At 45.2% G+C, this 19,125-nt stretch overlaps 1 protein-coding gene across 1 annotated transcript in view; it reads left to right on the top strand.

Moving 5' to 3' along the window:
* ATP8B1 (ATPase phospholipid transporting 8B1) overlaps positions 1-19,125 on the top strand; it is a 129,882-nt gene that overhangs the window by 93,578 nt on the left and 17,179 nt on the right. Inside the window, exons 10-18 of the mRNA XM_004745551.3 lie at positions 87-245; positions 416-504; positions 2,592-2,782; positions 5,046-5,254; positions 7,218-7,261; positions 7,938-8,094; positions 13,802-13,990; positions 16,619-16,731; positions 18,374-18,538. Of these exons, the coding sequence (XP_004745608.2) occupies positions 87-245; positions 416-504; positions 2,592-2,782; positions 5,046-5,254; positions 7,218-7,261; positions 7,938-8,094; positions 13,802-13,990; positions 16,619-16,731; positions 18,374-18,538 (1,316 nt within the window). The remainder of the gene's footprint in view (positions 1-86; positions 246-415; positions 505-2,591; positions 2,783-5,045; positions 5,255-7,217; positions 7,262-7,937; positions 8,095-13,801; positions 13,991-16,618; positions 16,732-18,373; positions 18,539-19,125) is intronic.

The following is a 19,125-nucleotide window of genomic DNA, read 5'->3' as shown; positions in this document are numbered from 1 at the left end:
TTGCTCAACTCAGTCCCAGTTAGTTAAAATTAAAACCACAATCTCTTTCGTATGTGAGTACTTACGTGAATCATATTTTTCTAAAGGTTTTATTGAATGCGAAGAACCCAATAATCGACTAGATAAGTTTACAGGAACACTGTTTTGGAGAAACACAAGTTTTCCTCTGGATGCAGACAAAATTTTGTTACGTGGGTGTGTCATTAGGAACACGGATTTCTGCCATGGATTGGTCATTTTTGCAGGTAATTTCGGAGTTTCTTGGGAAATTGATCTGATACATACTTTTAAGTCTTAAAGAGGGGATTGTTTTTTCTGTTCATTGTCCGTCAAAACTGAAGAAAGAGTAGTTTTATTGACGTGGCTGTGAATTGATTTTCCCAAGTATTGATCAGTTTGAATTTTCTGCTTTTAGGTGCTGACACGAAAATAATGAAGAATAGTGGGAAAACCAGATTTAAAAGAACTAAAATTGATTACCTGATGAACTACATGGTTTATACGGTACTTATTTTCTAGTTCAGTAGATGAGAGGCTAGACTGCTGTCTTTTGCTGTAATGCTGTTTTAGCCTATTTTATTTTATTTTATTTGACAGAGAAAGATCACAAGTAGGCAGAGAGGCAGGCAGAGAGAGCGGGAGAAGCAGACTCCCCTCTGAGCAGAGAGCCTGATTCGGGGCTCAGTCCCAGGACCCTGAGATCATGACCGGAGCCGAAGGCAGAGGCTTTAACCCACTGAGCCACCCAGGTGCCCCCAGGCTTTTCTTAATGCAGAGAAATCTTACCTCTGCGAGCCAAGGAGAAGAACGCATGCGGTGTTCCAAGGCTAGGTGGGAGAGAGAGGACTCGCTTACTTTTTTCTCAGAAATGCCATACCTCCTATAGGAGAATCCTTTGGGGAATTGAAATTCCAGTTGTAGGAGCCTCTGATTGAGCGTCTTTTAACTAGAGTGACCAGGGAGCCCAAGATCAGTTTGTGAGACTGGGCTCCTAGAGTCAATGTAGGGCTGATTTTACTGCTATTAGTTTCCCCAAGGGGTAGTTCTTGTAAACGCAAACTTTCCCCCATCACATACACTGTAGAAGTCTACATAAAAGGCAAGGCTAAGTATAAGGTGTGTTGAGGAGTCCCCAAGAACACCGCTGGCTTTGGTGGTTCACTAGGAGGACTCATAGACTAGAGAAGCTAGTTCGCCTCATAGCTATGACTTACTGTAACTTACTACAAAGCAAGATCAGCAAAGACAAAAGGCCCATGAGGCAGAGTCTGGAGGAAGCCAGGTGGCAGCTTCCAAGAGTCGCTTCCAGTAGGCTCACACGGCAAGACACATTTAATTCCCTGAGCAACAGTTTCTGACAGGCCATGTGAGATGTCCGTACCAGGGAAGGTCTGTGCCTGGGGTTTTATTGGGATCTGCTCACATAGGCACCATTGGCCAGGCGGGTACCAAAATTCCAGATTCCCTGGAAGAACGCAGGTGGCCGACATAAACCATGTTGTTTTACAGTTAGGCACAAAGAGCCATTCTTATCAGGAAATAAGGGAAAAGGAAACCCTTCCATCTAAGTTCCCAGATGTCAGCCAAAGGCAAACCTTGCAAAGTCATTTAAGGATAGCATCTCAGGCCTGGCTCCAAATATTAGGCAATCCTCTGATTTCCCAGTGAAAATTCACTTTCTCGCAAGTATTTAGGTTAATTTGAATTCATAAGGTTTTGGGGGAATTCTAAAACTTACAGTACTTTACATATACTTGTTCAAAGTCATATAAAAGTAATACACTGATTTGAGAATTTTTTTTTTTCTCTGATCTGGAATTTCATTAAAACTTTGAACCTTTTAAGTGCATCTTCAGCGTCTTTGTCCTGGTTATGGCCAAACGACTCACAATGAGTTCTCTCCTGCTGAGCCATGTGGTTTTGAGATAGAGCACTATTGGAATCTGTGTCCAGAAATTTAAATCTGTCCTCAGAAATTGTATTCCTACCCATAAATACCAGATACCGTGAGGACAGTGGACTTTTGCATTCATCCCCTAAGTGTATCCTCATAATTTCCCCAACAGGATATACTTAGGGTACCACTTTTCAAGTGACCTTAAACTTGAAGTGATAATTAAATCTTTAGGAATCATTACCCAAATCTGGATGAAATTCTCTTAACTTAAAAAACGTATTCCTTCAGATATTTTCTCTAAGCATCCCAAGTCAGCATTGTTTGAAATTATTTCATGTAAGGTACCTTCCCCAAGCAGTACGATATTATTCAAACTGAAGGTCATGGATTGAATGCCCTACAGGCATTAAAGGACAATTAAGAATTTGAACATAAGACACCACTTTCTCTTTTGAACCGTAGCTTTGGGGACAAAACTGTGCCTATATGTGTGACGTAGGATAAATTAGTCAATCACAGAACTCAGATGGGCTTTCAAAGCATCCTGGTGGCGTTGTTTTCCCTTTAAGTGTGTTTTTACTGACTACTAAATTATAAACGTGCGAGGTATTCAGTAAGATTAGTTAGTACCTGTGACATTCTGGGAGTTTGCAGTCTGTCTTCCAAATACACTTCAGTGTTTCGTGTCTTCTAGATCTTTGTTGTTCTCATCCTGGTTTCTGCTGGTCTTGCCATTGGCCACGCTTACTGGGAAGCTCAAGTTGGCAACTATTCTTGGTACCTCTATGATGGAGAAGACTATACACCCTCCTACCGTGGATTCCTAAATTTCTGGGGCTACATCATCATTCTAAACACCATGGTGCCCATCTCTCTCTATGTCAGGTAAGGCTGGCCTCTCGTGGGCCTCCTGCTTTAAGGGAAGCGTGAGCACATTTTCCCAACTTCGCACCTTCAGTTCCATCAGTAATTGTTGGTCTTTGAGGCCGTAAGGAGCAAGTAAGAAGATAACCTTCATTTCAGGATTGGAGGTAATAGGGGGAAAGGAAGTCAACACGGGAGTGTCTGGTCCATACCAGGCACAGCACCTTGTGTCTTGCCCACTTTGCAGATGAGACCACCGGAGTCCAGAAGTCACTCCTTGGTAAGATTCCTTCTCCATGGACTTCAGAGCCCAAGCTTCAGAAAGGGCCTTGGGAGAAGGTGGAGATTTCTAGCGTCGTGGGAAAACTTAGTTGTTTTCCTTTTCAGGAGCCTTCGTAATCTCTTAGCTGGGTCTTCTTTATTGCCGCCTGGTACATCCCTTGCTTATAAAATGCTTCCTGGCCGCTACTTTCCGTTGGGAATGCCCCTCTCCCGGCCCTCAGTCCGCCTCTCCGAGTGCTCTGTTTCTCATCTCAATCTCAACCACAATAGAGGAGTCACTGTCTCTGACAGTGGTGATCACCTTGCTTAGTGAGATTCCTTCCTTGTTCACTTTTTTCCTTCTTCAATCTCCAGGCCTGCTGTCATTCAGCCATTGGATTTTAGACCCCCTGGATGGGGAGTTGTGTGTTGGAATATACCCAGGAGCCAGAGTCTCCTCTGAGTTCCAATTAAGTAACAGCCCAGAGACATACAGGATCACATATACTTCTGTAATTAGAAGCACTTGTTTTATTTTAATTTTATTACATGTGCATTTGTTTGATTTGTAATTTTATTATGTGTAGTTACTGCTGTTCTCTCTCCATGGAGTAGAGCCCTGGGGAGCCATGTGTTTGCAGTCACTTAAACAACAACAAAAAACTGAGATGAGTTTTACCTTTGTTGAGGGAGCTACTAAACAGATGATTTTGTTTAAAACTGTGCGTTATAAAATAAACTGTGTGTCAGTTTCAGTTTTTAAAAAATCATGTCGTGATTAATGTGATTTCTTATTTCTCTTGGAAATAAAGGCCCTTCTAGATCTGATAAGTCGGATCAGGTCATTCTGCTTTGTTTTCTACCTATGGTAGTTTTCATCACCTTCAGGATAAACTCATTACTGAGGCCACGCTGTGACCCACAAGGCCCAGTGTGGTCTGTTGCTCTCCTCCTCCCCCTCATCACCTCTTGCACCCCGCCCCCTCCTTAGGCTCCCTCAACTCCAGTCCCCTTGTTACTCCTCAGGGTGGTGCCAGTACCTACCACAGACCCTTTGCACCTGCTCTGGTCCTCACCTGGAATGTTTTCGCCTCTTACCTACACGGTTGCTCTTTCATTTCCTTCAGGCCTCTGCTTGGACATCCCCTTAGCACGCTGGCCTTTTCGGACCCACTCCAGCATAGAAGTCACTTCGTTCCCTGTTGCTCTCCATCTTCCCTTTACCCTGCTTTGATGTTCTATGGGGGGAATTTTCACCACATGCTGTATTTACAGGTTTCTGTATTTGTCCCCAGTAGAAGGTAACCTCCTTAAAGACAGGGATTTTGTCTGTTCTCTTTCCTAATGTGGCCTCCTGTACCTAGAGTGGTGTCTGTACATAGAGGGCACTCAGGAAATACTTACAGGGTGAGAGAAGGAGTTATTTTTCCATCTCTTTAATTTATTATAAGACCTCTTTTGCCTATTCAACCTTGGCTGAACATGTCAACAGCTTCCTTAGAACTGTGATATATTTAATCCCTTAGAGTTTTAAAATTGAGATGATTCTTCTAGAGTATCTATTTGGGACATTCTTTATCTCCTTAAAAATTTAGGGAAAAAAAAACCCTGGTTTTTCACAGTGTGGTATCACAGTGTAGAAGTTAATTGCTGAGAGCCCTAGGGCCTACTTATGAGCACACAGGGTCTGTAACCTCGTGGACCCTCCCCTCCAGCTGGGGGCAGAGGTGAGCATAGCCATGTCCGTCATCCCCAGGTGCTATGGGAATGAGAAGAGGGATTGCTACATTGTCACCATGTCGCCAGTCCCACAGGGTACTGGGGTCAGACATACTCAGGATTGCGTGAGAAATCAAGGCTGGAGAAAGATGTGTCTGGTCAGGAGAACCCGGAGGCTGGGCGCATGGACCCTGCAGGGCTCATGGGCAGCCCGTTCCCATGCACACGAGTGTAGATGAAGCCCACTCCGTGCCTCTCGGATCTGAGAGCGCCATCCAGAGTAACCTTGCGTCTGTCTTCCCAGTGTGGAAGTGATCCGGCTTGGACAGAGTTACTTCATAAACTGGGACCTGCAGATGTACTATCCAGAGAAGGACACGCCTGCAAAGGCCAGAACCACCACGCTGAACGAACAGCTGGGCCAGATCCATTACATTTTTTCAGACAAGACAGGGACACTCACGCAAAACATCATGACCTTTAAGAAGTGCTGCATCAATGGGCAAATCTATGGTGAGTGGAAGCCATCACTCAGTCCCCTGGGGTCTGTGTGACCAGGACCCGCCTTCCCAGAATTGTCGCTGTCCTCCCCGATCCCAGCCCTAGTGGCCATTCTGGGCTGAGTTCTGAGGTGGCTTCTCTGGTGGTCTCAGGAACACATGCATGGGAGAGGTCAACAGTCAGAAGGAGGCACACGTGCCTCAAAAAATTAAACATAAAGGTACCGTGTGATCCAACAATTCCACTTCTTGGTGTGAACCCAAAAGAACCAAAAACAGGGATGGGGAGAGAGATTTGCACAAGCATGTTCTTGCCAGCATTATTCACAATAGCTAAAGTGTGGAAGCAACCCAAGTGTCCCTCAGGAGATGAGTGGATAAAATGTGGGGTGCACATACACCCGGAATATTAGTCAGCTTTGAAAAGGAAAACATTCTGCCAGACGCTGCACCATGGGTGAACCTGGAAGACACCATGCTCAGTGAAAGAAGCCAGTCACAAAGGACACACATTTACACAGACGGGAAGTGGAATGGGTTGTTGCTGGGGGTGGGGGGGCAGTTACTGTTTAATGAGTACCAAGTTTCAGCTTTACCAGATGAGTGAGCTCCGAAGTGGGTGGGGGGTGATGCTGCATGGCAGTGGGACTGTATTTACTGTCACCGGACTGTACACTTAAAAATGGTTAAGGTGGGATACCCCGGGGGGCTCAGTCAGTTAAATAAATGTCTGCCTTCAGCTCAAGCCATGATCCCAGGATCCTGGGATGGAGCCCCGCATTGGGCTCCCTGCTCGGCCGGGAGTCTGCTTCTCCCTCGCCCACTCCCCCTGCTTGTGTTCCCTCTGTCAAATAAATAAAAAAAATAGTTAATGTGAATTTTATATGTATGTCCCCATAATTATTTTGAAAAAGTTGATGAGCATTCTAATATTCTGAAACATGCTGCATATTTATAAAAATATTAAGGCTAATACTGTATTCAGTGTTCTGACTTTTAAATAAAGACTGAATACAGTTTTTAATCATTTTTTTTTAAGAGATTTTATTTATTTGAGAAAGAGTGAGCATGACCGGGGGAAGGAGCAGAGGAAGGGGATTAAGTAGACTGTGCGGAACGCAGAGCTTGACGTGGGGCTCGATCCTGCCATCCCAAGATCACAACCCCAACTGAGATCAAGAGTTGGATGTCAGGCGCCTGGGTGGCTCAGTTGGTTAAGTGGCCGATTCTTGGTTTCAGCTCAGATCATGATCTCAGGGTCCTGGAATCAAGCCCCGTGTGGGGCTCCGTGCTCAACAGAGAGTCTGCTTGAGGAGTCTTTCTCTCCCTCTGCCCCCCACCAACACTGTGTACTCTCTCTCTCTCAAATAAGTAAATAAATCTGAAAAAAAAAAAAAAAAAGATGCTTAACTGACTGAGCTAACCAGGCACCCACTTCATTCAATTTTTTAAAAGAGCAATTAGAACACCATGTGCTTTTTCCTTGTAGAAAACTATACTATGAATGTGTTTTTACATAAGGAGCATCTCAGATATGGGGTCCGTGAGGAAGGTGGTGGGACGCTGGGGGTCCAGGAAATGGTTGTTCTTGGACATGAGAGAGAATTTATTTTCATGGTGGTGGGGGGGGGGGGTAAAGCACTTCAAGGGGTAGGAGCCTGGCCCCCGAAAAGGATGCCGTGTGGAAGGACAGAGGCACCAGTATTTGAACCTCAGGATGGGGGGGTTCACAGATGGGGGTCAGCAAACTTCTTGTGTAAAGAGCCAAGTAGAAAGCATTTGAGCCTTTGCAGGCTGTATATCGTTGGCATCAGATTTTCTCGTTAGGTTCTCTTGTTTTCACAACTCTTGAAAAAGAGTTCTAAACTTGAAGGCTGTTCAGAAACAGGCTGAAACCCATAGAACTAAAGCAAGGTTGGGGGGGACCTCTGTACACAGGCGGAGACTCCATTTCTTGTGTCCTGTTTGCTCCTCAGGAGACCATCGGGATGCTTCGCAAAACAGTCACAGCAAGATCGAGGTGAGTCCTTTCACCTTGGGAAGGGTTCAGGGGTGCGCATTGGCCCAGGATGGCTGAAACAAAGTACCACGGAATGGGGGGCTGAAAACAACAGAAGTTCATTCTCTCACGGCTCTGGGGGCCCGACGTCTGAAATCAAGCTCCCAGCAGGGCCAGGCTCCCTCTGAGGTCCTAGAGAAGAATTCTCCCTTGCCTCTTCCTAGCTGCTGGTGGTGGCCTGCAGTCCTTGCCATTCCTTGGCTTACAGACCTGATCCTAAAATATGTGCTAACGTCGTCTCATGACGGTCTCCCTGGGCATCTGTGTGTCTGCGTCCCAATTTCCCTCCTCTGTTACAAAGACGCCAGTCACTGGATTAGTGTCCCCCGTCATCCAGTAGGACCTCATCGCAACTCGATTCCATCTGCAAAGACCTTATTTCCAAATAAGGTCGTCCTCACAGCTACCAGGGTCAGGATTTCCACTAATCTTTCTGGGGGATGCCATTCAAACCCACCACAGGGTGCCTTTTTGTTTTAAGACGGGTATGAGCCTCTTGACACTGAAGAGTGTGTTAAAAATCCCAAGATCACTTTTCCGGAACGACTTGGCTCCGAAGACAAGCGGCGCTCCTTTGTGAAACCCACGTGCACATTTTCAGACTCTCATGTCCGTTTCTTCCCTCCACTTCTCTCAGCAAGTCGACTTTAGTTGGAATCCGTTTGCCGATGGGAAGCTTGCGTTTCATGACCACTATCTCATCGAGCAAATCCAGTCGGGGAAAGAGTCGGAAGTCCGCCAGTTTTTCTTCCTGCTTGCGGTCTGCCACACAGTCATGGTGGAACGTCTGGACGGTAAGTGTGGCTCTGGCATCTCGGACACGGGGAACAGTGTTCTCGTCCGCAGGTAACTCACGTGCATATTAGTACCGGACGTGTGTCTTTTACTCAGTGAACATCAGCAAGCTCTCACCCCGATGGTGTAGGAGGCGGCAAGATAGGAAACCAGCTCTCAGGCTCTGAAAATGCACATCTGCTTCACAGTGCGGCTCCAGATGTGTTTATCGCTTTGCAAGTGAAATCTTATCGCTAACAGAAATGATGGACTCTTGCATTATTACTGGAAGAATCCCAATCTCCCCTCCCTGCTATTACTTGACATTTATTGAGAATGAAAAGTCAAGCCTTATCTGGATTGTAAGGGGACTTTGAACTTGAACAATCTTGCTACAAAATAATTTCAGAGAGAATCTATTCTCTGGATTCAGATGTGTTTGGGGTTTGAAGTAATACCCACCAGAGCCTGGGCTCACGTAAGATGCCTTTTTCATGGGAAGGAGCATAATTAATGTGTATTTGCATGGGAGCCAGCAAAGCTGACTTGTAGGTTCCTTTGCAAAATTCTTTTTTCTTTCCCTTTTTTTTTTTTGAAGATTTTTTTTATTTAGTTGAGAGAGAGAGAGTGAGTGAGTGAGTGCACACAAGTAGGGCAGGGGCAGAGGGAGAAGCAGACTCCCTGCTGACAGGGAGCCAATGTGGGGCTGGATCCCAGGACCCTGGGATCACAACCTGAGTCGGAGGCAGACACTGAATGACTGAGGCATCCAGGCACCCCGCTTTGCAGATTTCTTAAATACAGCTGTGCCAGCTTTGTTGCAGCAACTTGGTCCCGTGTCCGTGAAAGCTAGCCATTTTTTCACACACAGACATTACAGTAAGTTCTATAAATATACCTGCGCATTATCAAAAGTGCAAAAGCAACCCTTTTGGCACTTCTGCAGTGAAGCACGGTCTGCCTGTCCAGCCTCCCCTCAGGTCAGTGCGGCAGAGGACGGGGCCTTTCTGTTTTCTGACCTTGCGACCTCACGTGTGGCAAATATGAACTCTCCCGGCGGAAGGAATATGCAGAAAAAAGCTGAATGTGTACAAGCTCCGGGCACTACTTCCAGCAGATTTCAAAGAAACCCATTCCAAGGCTGGCTCTCACGGTGTGGTAAAGCGAGATAACCGCAGAATTCAAATGGGGACAGATACAGGGAAGCCTGTTAGCGGGCAAAGTCGGGGAACACAGGGACACACCAGGTCGTAAGTAACCAACACGCTGGTCAAGGTCTGTTTCTAGCTGAGCACATTTTATTCATGCAGTAAGGATCCACTGTGATGTTTCTAAGCAACATGGTTCTCTTAGGTCTTGACTCATTAGTAACATGATTCTGACCCCCCCTTTTTTAATAGTGTGTGGTGGTTATTTTGAGGACTGAGCAGCTGACGTAGGCAAACATCCTTTAATCTTATGGCCTATATGTTCTTTTTTCCTCCCCGGGACATTACGGGAAGAGCCCTGTTCTGCTAGAGATGGGCCGGCCCCATCTGGGTGGCTGCCACAGCACAGGATACAGACCCGGGTCTTGGGTCCGAGCACCAGCGTCCTCCGCATTGGCAGGTGGAAGGCTGGGTTCAGTGGAGTTCACGACCCGGTGTGTCCTTCCAGCCAAATGTTGCGCAGCTCTTTGTCTCACTGTTCGCTGAGGCCAGGAGTTGTACGTCTCGAGGAAACTTCTTTCACACAGTCCATGATGGGCAGTTGCTGTCAGCCACCGCGAATAAAGTACAGCTGGATGTCTAGGCGCAGGAGGCTGAAAGAGAAATTGTTTGGGGTTTGATATGTGAAGTACCTTGAAAGGATCCCTTGGAAGGACCTTGGGAACCGCTCCTCCTGCTGTGATCGATAATCCAGCCCCAGAAGGCCCATGGACCTGCCTGACCCACACAGCAGGTCAAGTAAGACCCCTTCTGGTTGGGTCCCCTGGCAGTCCCGCCTGGGGTGCCTTTGCTTCTGCTCTTGCATTTTCTCTCTTCTGTAGGAATACTAGAGACTGATCAGTCTTCACATCACGCATCACATCAACAGGAGAGGGAGGCAGTCCTTTCACACATGTTGCCGTAGGCATCAGACTAGCTCAGTGGCGGTCTGTGTGACTCGAGTGTGGGGTCCCTGTGGAGGTACCTGGGGACAGAGCTTGGAGAGGCTGCTTTGGTATTCTGTTGCTCTGTGATGAGTGACCGTAACTCAGTAGCTAGAAACACACATTCATGAGCTGCTAGTCCTGTAGGTCAGAAGTCTGGGCATGGCATGCCAGGTCTCCCTGCTGGAGATCTCCCTAACATCAAGGTCCGGCCATGTGCTCATCTGGAGCTCCCAAGTCCTCCTCCAAGCTCACAGGGAAGAGTGCAGGACTCTGTTTTCCATAAAGGACGGAGGTCTTCCTTCCCTGCTCCTACAGACCTCCTTTTTTCCTGGCCACATGGCCCCTACTGTCTTCAAAGCCAGGAAACAAGAATCTCCCTTCCATGGAACCCCTTCCATCTTTCCGATCTTTCTCTCCAGGAAAAGCCCTGTCCCTTTTAAGGTCTGACCTGATTAGGTGGGAACACTCTTCCTATCTTGAGGTCAACTGATTTGAACCTTAATGACACCTGTAAAATCCATTCCCAGCAGGACCTAGATTAGCACTTGAATAACCTGGAGGAGGGGTGTGTGTGTACGTGGGGCGGGGGAGGGGTTGGGGGAGTGGGCAGGAACCCCAGGGCCACCTTTGATTCCTGCCTCCCGCAGAGCTGTGTCCAGCAGAGCTGTGTCCAGCAGAGCTGTGTCCAGCAGAGCTGTGTCCAAGCCGAGTGTGGAAGGCTTGGAGGCCTTTTCTTTGTGAAGTCTGGATGCGCTGTGGGCCTGGGTGTGGGTGGGGTCTGTGGGAAGGACCGGGAAGTCCTGAATGGGGGAGACATTCAGCAAGGCTTTGCAGGGGGTGAGGTTGTTGAGGGGGTCATCAGAGAGGTCCCTTGTTTCAGGGCTGGAACCTGCCAGAGAAAGCTCTGGTGGCAGACTTGCCAAGGTGTGATTTGTGGTTGGAGAATCTTTTTATCTGTGCGGGTTTCATGGTCCACAAATTAGTTTCTGAAAGAACAGAGTGTCTCTCTGGTTGCCTCCAACTGTACAGTAAATAAGGAGTTCTCTTTGGAAATGGTTCCTGAAGGATATTTTTTGTCCCAGTTTCTTCCTGCAAACATGAAGCTGGAGTTTGGACCAGCTCCTTGAGTTCCTTCCTGTCTCTACTCGTGTGCACTTCTGTGACCCCATTATGAGAACCAAATGGAAGGGGGGCGGTTTTGGGTAATGATAACAGTATCAGTGCTTGTTCCAGAGAGGATTGTTCTAGTCATGGGAACTTGACCACCTTTTATCACTTCATTGCTTTTTTTCCTGCTGGAAATAAGCTTGCCATCAGCACCGTACAACAGGGTGTCAGCCACACTCGCCCAAGGGAGGGGTTGTGTCCCCACTGCTGCTTGTTTAGCTCTGGTCAAATATTTGCCCTCGGGAGTGTGTGTGTGTGTGTGTGTGTGTGTGTGTGTGTGTGTCTGGAGCGGATGGATTCAGCGTGTATGTTCGTAACTTCTGGTATACGACTTTCTGGGTGAACAGAAAATCTAAAGGGTCATCTTATTAATTGGGAATTGATAGATATGGACTTAATTAGGGTGAGCCACGTGAACAGGTGTGTAGAGGGGCGGGTGTGAGGGGGAAGCGGGTGTGTGTGGGGATGAGTGTGGGGGCATTGGGTGTGGGGGGGCGGGGTATGGAGGTGTCACCCTCCCCATAGCTTATTCAGAGCGTCCTCCCAGAACGTCCTCCCCTTCCTGGTGGACGATGTTATAAAAAGCTGCCCATCCCTCAATGGTCTGCATCCTGCTCAAACCATGGAGGGAAACGAAATGCCTTTTTCTGTGAAAATTCACCTCACCGTACAAGTACTTTCCTTTCTGCTTTGAGGCAGAATAGCTGAAGTAGAAAAATGGCGGGGTGCCTGGGTGGCTCGGTTCGTGAAGTGTCTGCCTTTGGCTTAGGTCATGATCCGAGGCTCCTGGGATCGAGCCCCGCGTCGGGCTCCCTGCTCCGTGGGGAGTCTGCGGCTCCCTCCACCCTTCCCCGCCGCTCATGATCTCTCTCTCTCACTCTCAAATACGTAAAAATCTTAAAAAAGAAAAATGGAAAATCTTTTTCAACTTTTTGCCGAAGTACAACATGTATATGGAGACAAGCATATGACTGAGTTTTTTTCACCAACTAATCTTCTCGTGTCATGAACACCCAGATTTTTAAAACACAGAACATTACGAGTCCCACAGAAGTCCCCTTGCGTCCCTTCCAGCCAGTGCCCCTCCGAGAGAACTAACCAGTCCTGACTTGGCACAGCTCGGGTTAGCTTTGTTGGTTTTGTGGTCGGTAGAAATGCAGTCACAGCACGTAGACTTGCATGTCTGCCTTTTTTGGCGCAACGTGGTGAGATTTATCCCACTTGTCGAAGTGTGCTTATGAGCTGAAGGCAGCTTTCCATTAATTAACTTTAAACATCAGGCGATGGAACAGATTGATGAATTTTGAGGGTTTTTTTTCTTTTTTTTTAGTATGGGAATATGGCTGTGGTGACGTAAGCATGCTCTTCCAGAGGGATGATAAAGGGTATAATCCTTCTAGAAAATAAATGAGTAAGATTTCCCAACTGACTTAAAAATTATCAGAATTCTTTAGCAGTGTATTTTCACTCCTGGGAAGCTATCTTTAGAAAACAGTCAGCAAAACTCTGCACACAGACCAAATAGTTATTACGATGTTATTTTTGAGAACAGAAAAACTTGGAAATAAGCTAAGTGCCTGTAATTGGAAAATAGTGACATGTTCACATTCATTAAAATAATGTTTAGAAAGAATCTTTAAATCTTTATGTTAACATGCTCCAAATATAAGGTTTAAGTAACCAGGGTGTAAATGTATGTTCAATATGATAGAAACTATTACTGAAATAGGCATTTTCAGAAGGACTGGAAAGAATTGTAACACAGTGTCAGTAGTGTTGTTTTTCCTCCAGCTGGTGAGATTGTAGGAATCCCTTCCCCTATTCCTCGCCAGTTGTTTTGTTTTACTTCTAGTTTATGTTACTGTTTATAATTAGAAATAAAAACCTTAAAGTTTGACAAGTGTTAATGTTGGCATACTTCTTAAGAATTAGCGATTTGAAGTAAATCAGAGAAAGACCACTATCATATGATCTCCCTGATGTGAGGAAGTGGAGATGTAACATGGGGGGTTTGTGGGGGCAGGAAAAGAAAAAACGAAACAAGATGGGATCCGGAGGGAGACAAACCATAAGAGACTCTTAATCTCACAAAACAAACTGAGGGTTGCCGGGGGTAGGGGGGGTAGGGAGAGGGTGGTGGGGTGATGGACTTTGGGGAGGGTGTGTGCTATGGTGAGTGCTGTGAAGTGTGTAAACCTGGCGATTCACAGATCTGTACCCCTGGGGCTAATAATACATTATATGTTAATAAAAAATAAAAATAATAAATCAACCCCCCCCGCCCCCAAAAAGAATTAGCAGTTTGTTTTCTTGGGGATGTTTTGGGCTTTGTGCTATATCGTTACCCCCGACGTGAACGCCAGCTGTGACCTCGGCGTGGTGAGCTCTGCATCTGGCTTTACAGCTTCCCTGGTTTTCTCTGTTAGGTCAGCTCAACTACCAGGCGGCTTCTCCTGACGAAGGTGCTCTAGTGAACGCGGCCCGGAACTTTGGCTTTGCCTTCCTCGCGAGGACCCAGAACACCATCACCATCAGTGAGTTGGGAACTGAGAGGACTTACGATGTTCTTGCCATTTTGGACTTCAACAGTGACCGGAAGCGAATGTCTATCATTGGTAGGTCTCCTTCAAGAGTGTGTCTGTGTATCACTCATTTATTATTATTATTATTTTAGATTTTATTCACTTATTTGACAGAGAGCGAGACAGCGAGAGAGGGAACACAAGCAGGGGGAGAGGCAGAGAAAGAAGCAGACTCCCCACCGAGCAGGGAGCCTGATGCGGGTCTCGATCCCAGGACCTTGGGATCGTGACCTGAGCCAAAAGCAGACGCTTAACGACTGAACCACCCAGGTGTCCCTCTATCAATCACTTAGATGCTGCCTTTTTTTTTTTTTAAAAGATTTTATTTATTAGAGAGTGAGAGAGAGTGTAAGAGGGGAGAAGGTCAGAGGGAGAAGCAGACTCCCCATGGAACAGGGAGCCCGAATGAAGGACTCGATCCCAGGACTCCAGGATCATGACCTGAGATGAAGGCAGTTGCTTAACTAACTGAGCCACTTGGGCACCCTAGATGCTGCCTTCTGCACATTTTATTTAATGACCCTAGAATAATACGGGCAGTGAATGAACCACTTGGCTCCTGGGAAATTGCCACGAACTTAGTTGAAACCTGTCTTTTTCCCCTGGCATTCTGGTTGGTGTCCATCACTCAAAGGGACACCTGCAGTATATCTGAATCTTGCAAATGTTGGCCTTCTTCCACGATATGAGCCACCACGTGCTGACTCGAGGGTGGGAACACGGTGGGTGGTCAAGCCACACACACGTTGTTATTTTGTGAGGCCCTCGGAGCACTTCTGCTCTGCATTTGGGATCAGGGAAGGGAGAGGCGGCAAGAGAGGGGTTCAGAGAAAAGCACGGCTGTGCTTAGGAAGCAAGAGTGTACCTCCAGTGCAGGCACAGGACAACAGGCCACCAAGTGGAGCGGATGACTGCTTCCCAATATTGGAAGCTTTAAGTTCATAATTTTAAAAAATTTCAGATTTACAGAAAGACTGCAGGAATGGTTTAAAAAACTCTTGTATTCTCTTCCATAGCTGCCAACTACTAGCATTGGCCACATCGCCTTCATCATTTTCGTCATACACAGGTTCTTGTTTCCTGAACCACTGGAGAGTAAATTGTAGAGCTGATGCTCCTTTTCCCTAAAGACTTAAGTAGCTATGTCCAATGAATAAGAACATTCACGTAGATATAAATAAAATGATCCGAATCAGGAAATTTAACATGAAGCAATATTATTATCTAATCTACAGGATGTTTTCCGATTTTACCAGAAATATTTTTTCCCTCCATCCCTCCCCTCCCTTCTTCCTTCCCTGTTTCCTTCCTTCCTTCCTGATTCAAGATCCTAGATTGCATAGGGCATTAGGGGACTGGTAACTCCAGTCTCCTTTGATTTACAACAGTTTCTCAATTTTTTTTCTTCCATACATTGACATTTTTGAAAAGCACAGGCCCATTAGTTTGTCGAAAGTCTCCTGATTTGGATCTGTCCGATACACCCACATGACTGAATTCAGGTTATGCACTGTTGGCAGGAGGAGTCCGCAGACTGGGGCTCCGTCCTTCCCAGCATATCACATCTGGAGGCCCGTGATTACTAGTGATGTTGGCTTTGATCGCTCAAAGTGTCTGAGATTTCTCTACTCTGAGACTGAATTTTTTTTTTAATTTTATTTATTTATTTGACAGAGATCACAAGTAGGCAGAGGCAGGCAGAGAGAGAGGAGGAAGCGGACTCTCCGCAGAGGAGAGAGCCCGATGCGGGGCTCGATCCCAGGACCCTGGGATCATGACCTGAGCCAAAGGCAGAGGCTTTAACCCACTGAGCCACCCAGGTGCCCCTGAGACTGAATTTTTAACCAGTAAAAATATATAAGTTCAACTCTCTACTAAATGCTGATTAGGCACATTTTACTGAGTGCTTTCTGTGTGCCTTCGCACTGATCTAGACCAATTACCATGCTTAGCCTTTACTTTAAAGAATTCAAAGTCTAGTTAGTGATGAGGGCACATGCTGTTACTACCACACAGATCCGAAAATCTAAGAAAAATGGTCACAGGAAGTCATGTTATGGTCTGAGTATTAAAGGCAGTCAGCATTATGGGTTTATGTGTAAAAGAAAGATTCCTGCGGTATAGACAAAGAAGGCATCATGGAAGAAACTAGAACACAGTTGGGAATCTGGCACACAGTTGGGAATCGGTCAATTACTTGCTGTGAAACTAAGTAAGAATATGAAAAACTGAGCTGAAAAAAGGAATCTTTTCATATTTATGTCACTCTTACGTTGTATGTAGATGGTGGCTTGCCGAGTTTGTTGAGAGTGAAGTTTTTCTAGGCACATTCATGATTTTAAATTAATGGTGAATTATTAGCAGACTAACCTTCAGATTAGCTTTATAAATGTGGTTTTCTAGGGCACCTGGGTGGCTCAGTGGGTTAAAGCCTCTGCCTTCGGCTCAGGTCATGATCCCAGAGTCCTGGGATTGAGCCCCACATTGGGCTCTCTGCTCAGCAGGGAGCCTGCTTCCTCCTCTCTCTCTGCCTGCCTCTCTGCCTACTTGTGATCTCTGTCTGTCAAATAAATAAATAAACAAAATCTTAAAAAAAATGTGGTTTTCTATTAAAAAGTCAAACCCACCTTCATTATTTGCTTTTCCTTCTCTTGCTGTTAGTAAGAACTCCAGAAGGCAGTATCAGGCTTTACTGTAAAGGGGCTGACACGGTGATTTACGAACGGTTACATCAGATGAATCCAACAAAGCAGGAGACACAGGACGCCCTGGATGTAAGTTCCATCCTTACCCTTTATGCCACTGATTGCAAACCCTCTTTCTGATACTCTCTTGTGAGATCTTGTACGTGAAAGTTCTATGTTAACTCTTGGCCCCTCCCGTGTCTCGGTGTAGCTGTGTGGAAAGGGCATGAATGCAGGAATACAGCAGGCTGGTTCTGGGTCTGCCGCTGCTGCTGACTTCTGGGACATGGCCATGCTGTCCTTTCCAGCATCCAGGTTGGCCGCATCTGCAGGGCTGTTCTAGGGTAATGACTGGTCTCGCTTCCAGTGACCTTGAGCAAGCTATGTAACCATAACAAGCTGTGGTCTTAATATCTGTGTGGACTCCAGGAATTCCACCAGCCTCCTAGTGTACGATGAAGGAAAGAGCATTCGTGGACAATGGGGCATGACAAAGCAATGAGGTGGATAATGAAGTTTGAGGTGTTTGTCAGTAAATCAGTTTGGTCTTCATTACTTCAGATTTGTTATCTGAGGGGAGTGTGAAGTTAGTCCAGTGATAATTGCAGTTAATTCAGAATGCTTCTGGAAATGCCACCCTTGGAATTGCCTACCAGTCCTCTTACTGTTTTGGTTCTATCAATGAGGGCAATGAAGTATGGAGGACATCCATCGGTTCTGGTATCCCAGTCCTGCCTTTTTGTTTTGTGTTCTTGGGGAAACAGTTGTGTTTCACTGAAGCATTAATTGCCCATGTGAAAGAGGAAGAGGAAGAAGATAATTCCTACCAAGGAAGGTTGTTGCAAGGGAAAGCATTTTGCACAATTCCCAGCACTTAGTAAGTGCTTAGTAAAGGGTAGTTTCTTCCCTTTACTTTAAGGGTCTGGTTGAGTTTTGGGACCAGCCAAAGGTCCTTCAGGAAGAAGCCTGTATATGTTACTTCTTGGGATCGCATTTTAAGTTAAGATAGGTTGTCAAAGCAGTTACAATGGATAATTTCTCATGAGGATATGAACAATGGCAATTTAATCAAACAGATGCACAACCTTCCAAAGAATCTTTGAAAGTAAACAGTCAGTTGGGGGAACTAGTTCCGCCATCTTGGCTAGACAAGATGCTGCTGTGAAGTAATAAAGCATTTTTACTGGCTCACACTTCAGCTATTTAAAATAGCTTAAATGTGTTCACCGTGATTAAATTTTCCAGACACTCTTTTTCATTTAAATGTTTTATCTCACCTTTAACAGGGGTTCAGGTATTTCAGAATTGGCTTGAGGAAACAATGCTTGGTTGAGAGTTCACAGCTGATTCGGCTCGTAACAGTTTATGGGAACAAGTTATAAAATTGTCAGGTCTGTGTTTATGACATCAGTACACTCCCCAAGGCAGCTCCCTCGTCTGTTATTTTCTGAGTCATTATAAGAAAAAGTTTTCTTCACTCTAGTGACTTGATGTAGAAGAAATCTATACTTTTCTCTTTAACTAATTTGGGAACTACAGATAGGATCCTGGGAATATTTAGAATACTGGGAATACTTAGTATTTGTTTAATCTCATCCACAGAATGTATTTATTCAGAATTCGTTATCTTTCATGACCTCTTTTTAAATTCTTACTGTATAACTTCAAAAGAGTCGATCTTGAATTACATAAAATTAACTATTGTTTGTTGGATGGATTATCTTTTGAATAGATCTTTGCAAGCGAGACTCTTAGAACTCTGTGCCTTTGCTACAAGGAAATTGAAGAAAAAGAGTATGAAGAATGGAACAAAAAGTTTATCGCCGCCAGTTTAGTTTCCACCAACCGAGACGAAGCTCTGGATAAAGTGTATGAAGAGATTGAAAAAGACTTAATCGTGAGTCTTAACCTTCCCAACTCGGTATTCTAAAGAGAATTGGAAGTTTTATTAAGTTTTGTTATATTTTTAATCTCATGCTTGAAATAGAATTCTTACTTTAGCAGTTCAAATTGGTACAATGGAACTAGGTCATTTGAGTTTCTTTTGTTCAGCAGGCAACATAGAAATTGCCATTATGAGAAACCAAAAGACAGAAAACATGGAGAGTCTAATTAGATTCTGTTATTTTTGTATCACTCATTAAAATGCATTATGATTTTTACATAACCAACCAGCACATATTCATTACATTTTGAGAATCACTGAAATGATTTTTATTTTGCAAAACCTTGAAACAAGAAAAACATACCATTTTTTTAAGTGAAATTTCTCAAAATTGAACACTTACTGCCTGGAGAGTTTAGGTTAGAAGGATATGTTTCACAAAGAGCTAGTATCGACCTTTAGTGAAAGGAAGTGGCTTGTGTCCATTGAGGCAGTATGTAGACAATGAACGTGTATTTTTAATGTCCTGAATTTTATACTTAGGTTTTTATCTTGGTAAACTAAGAAAAAATTTTTGACTGTTTGGGGTTTCGGTGAGT

Source organism: Mustela putorius, unplaced genomic scaffold (assembly GCF_011764305.1).
Source record: "Mustela putorius furo isolate JIRA1106 unplaced genomic scaffold, ASM1176430v1.1 tig00003858_pilon_pilon_pilon, whole genome shotgun sequence".
NCBI lineage: Eukaryota > Metazoa > Chordata > Mammalia > Carnivora > Mustelidae > Mustela > Mustela putorius.
Note: the sequence above shows the minus strand (reverse complement) of the source record. Positions and strands in the feature narration are given on the sequence as shown.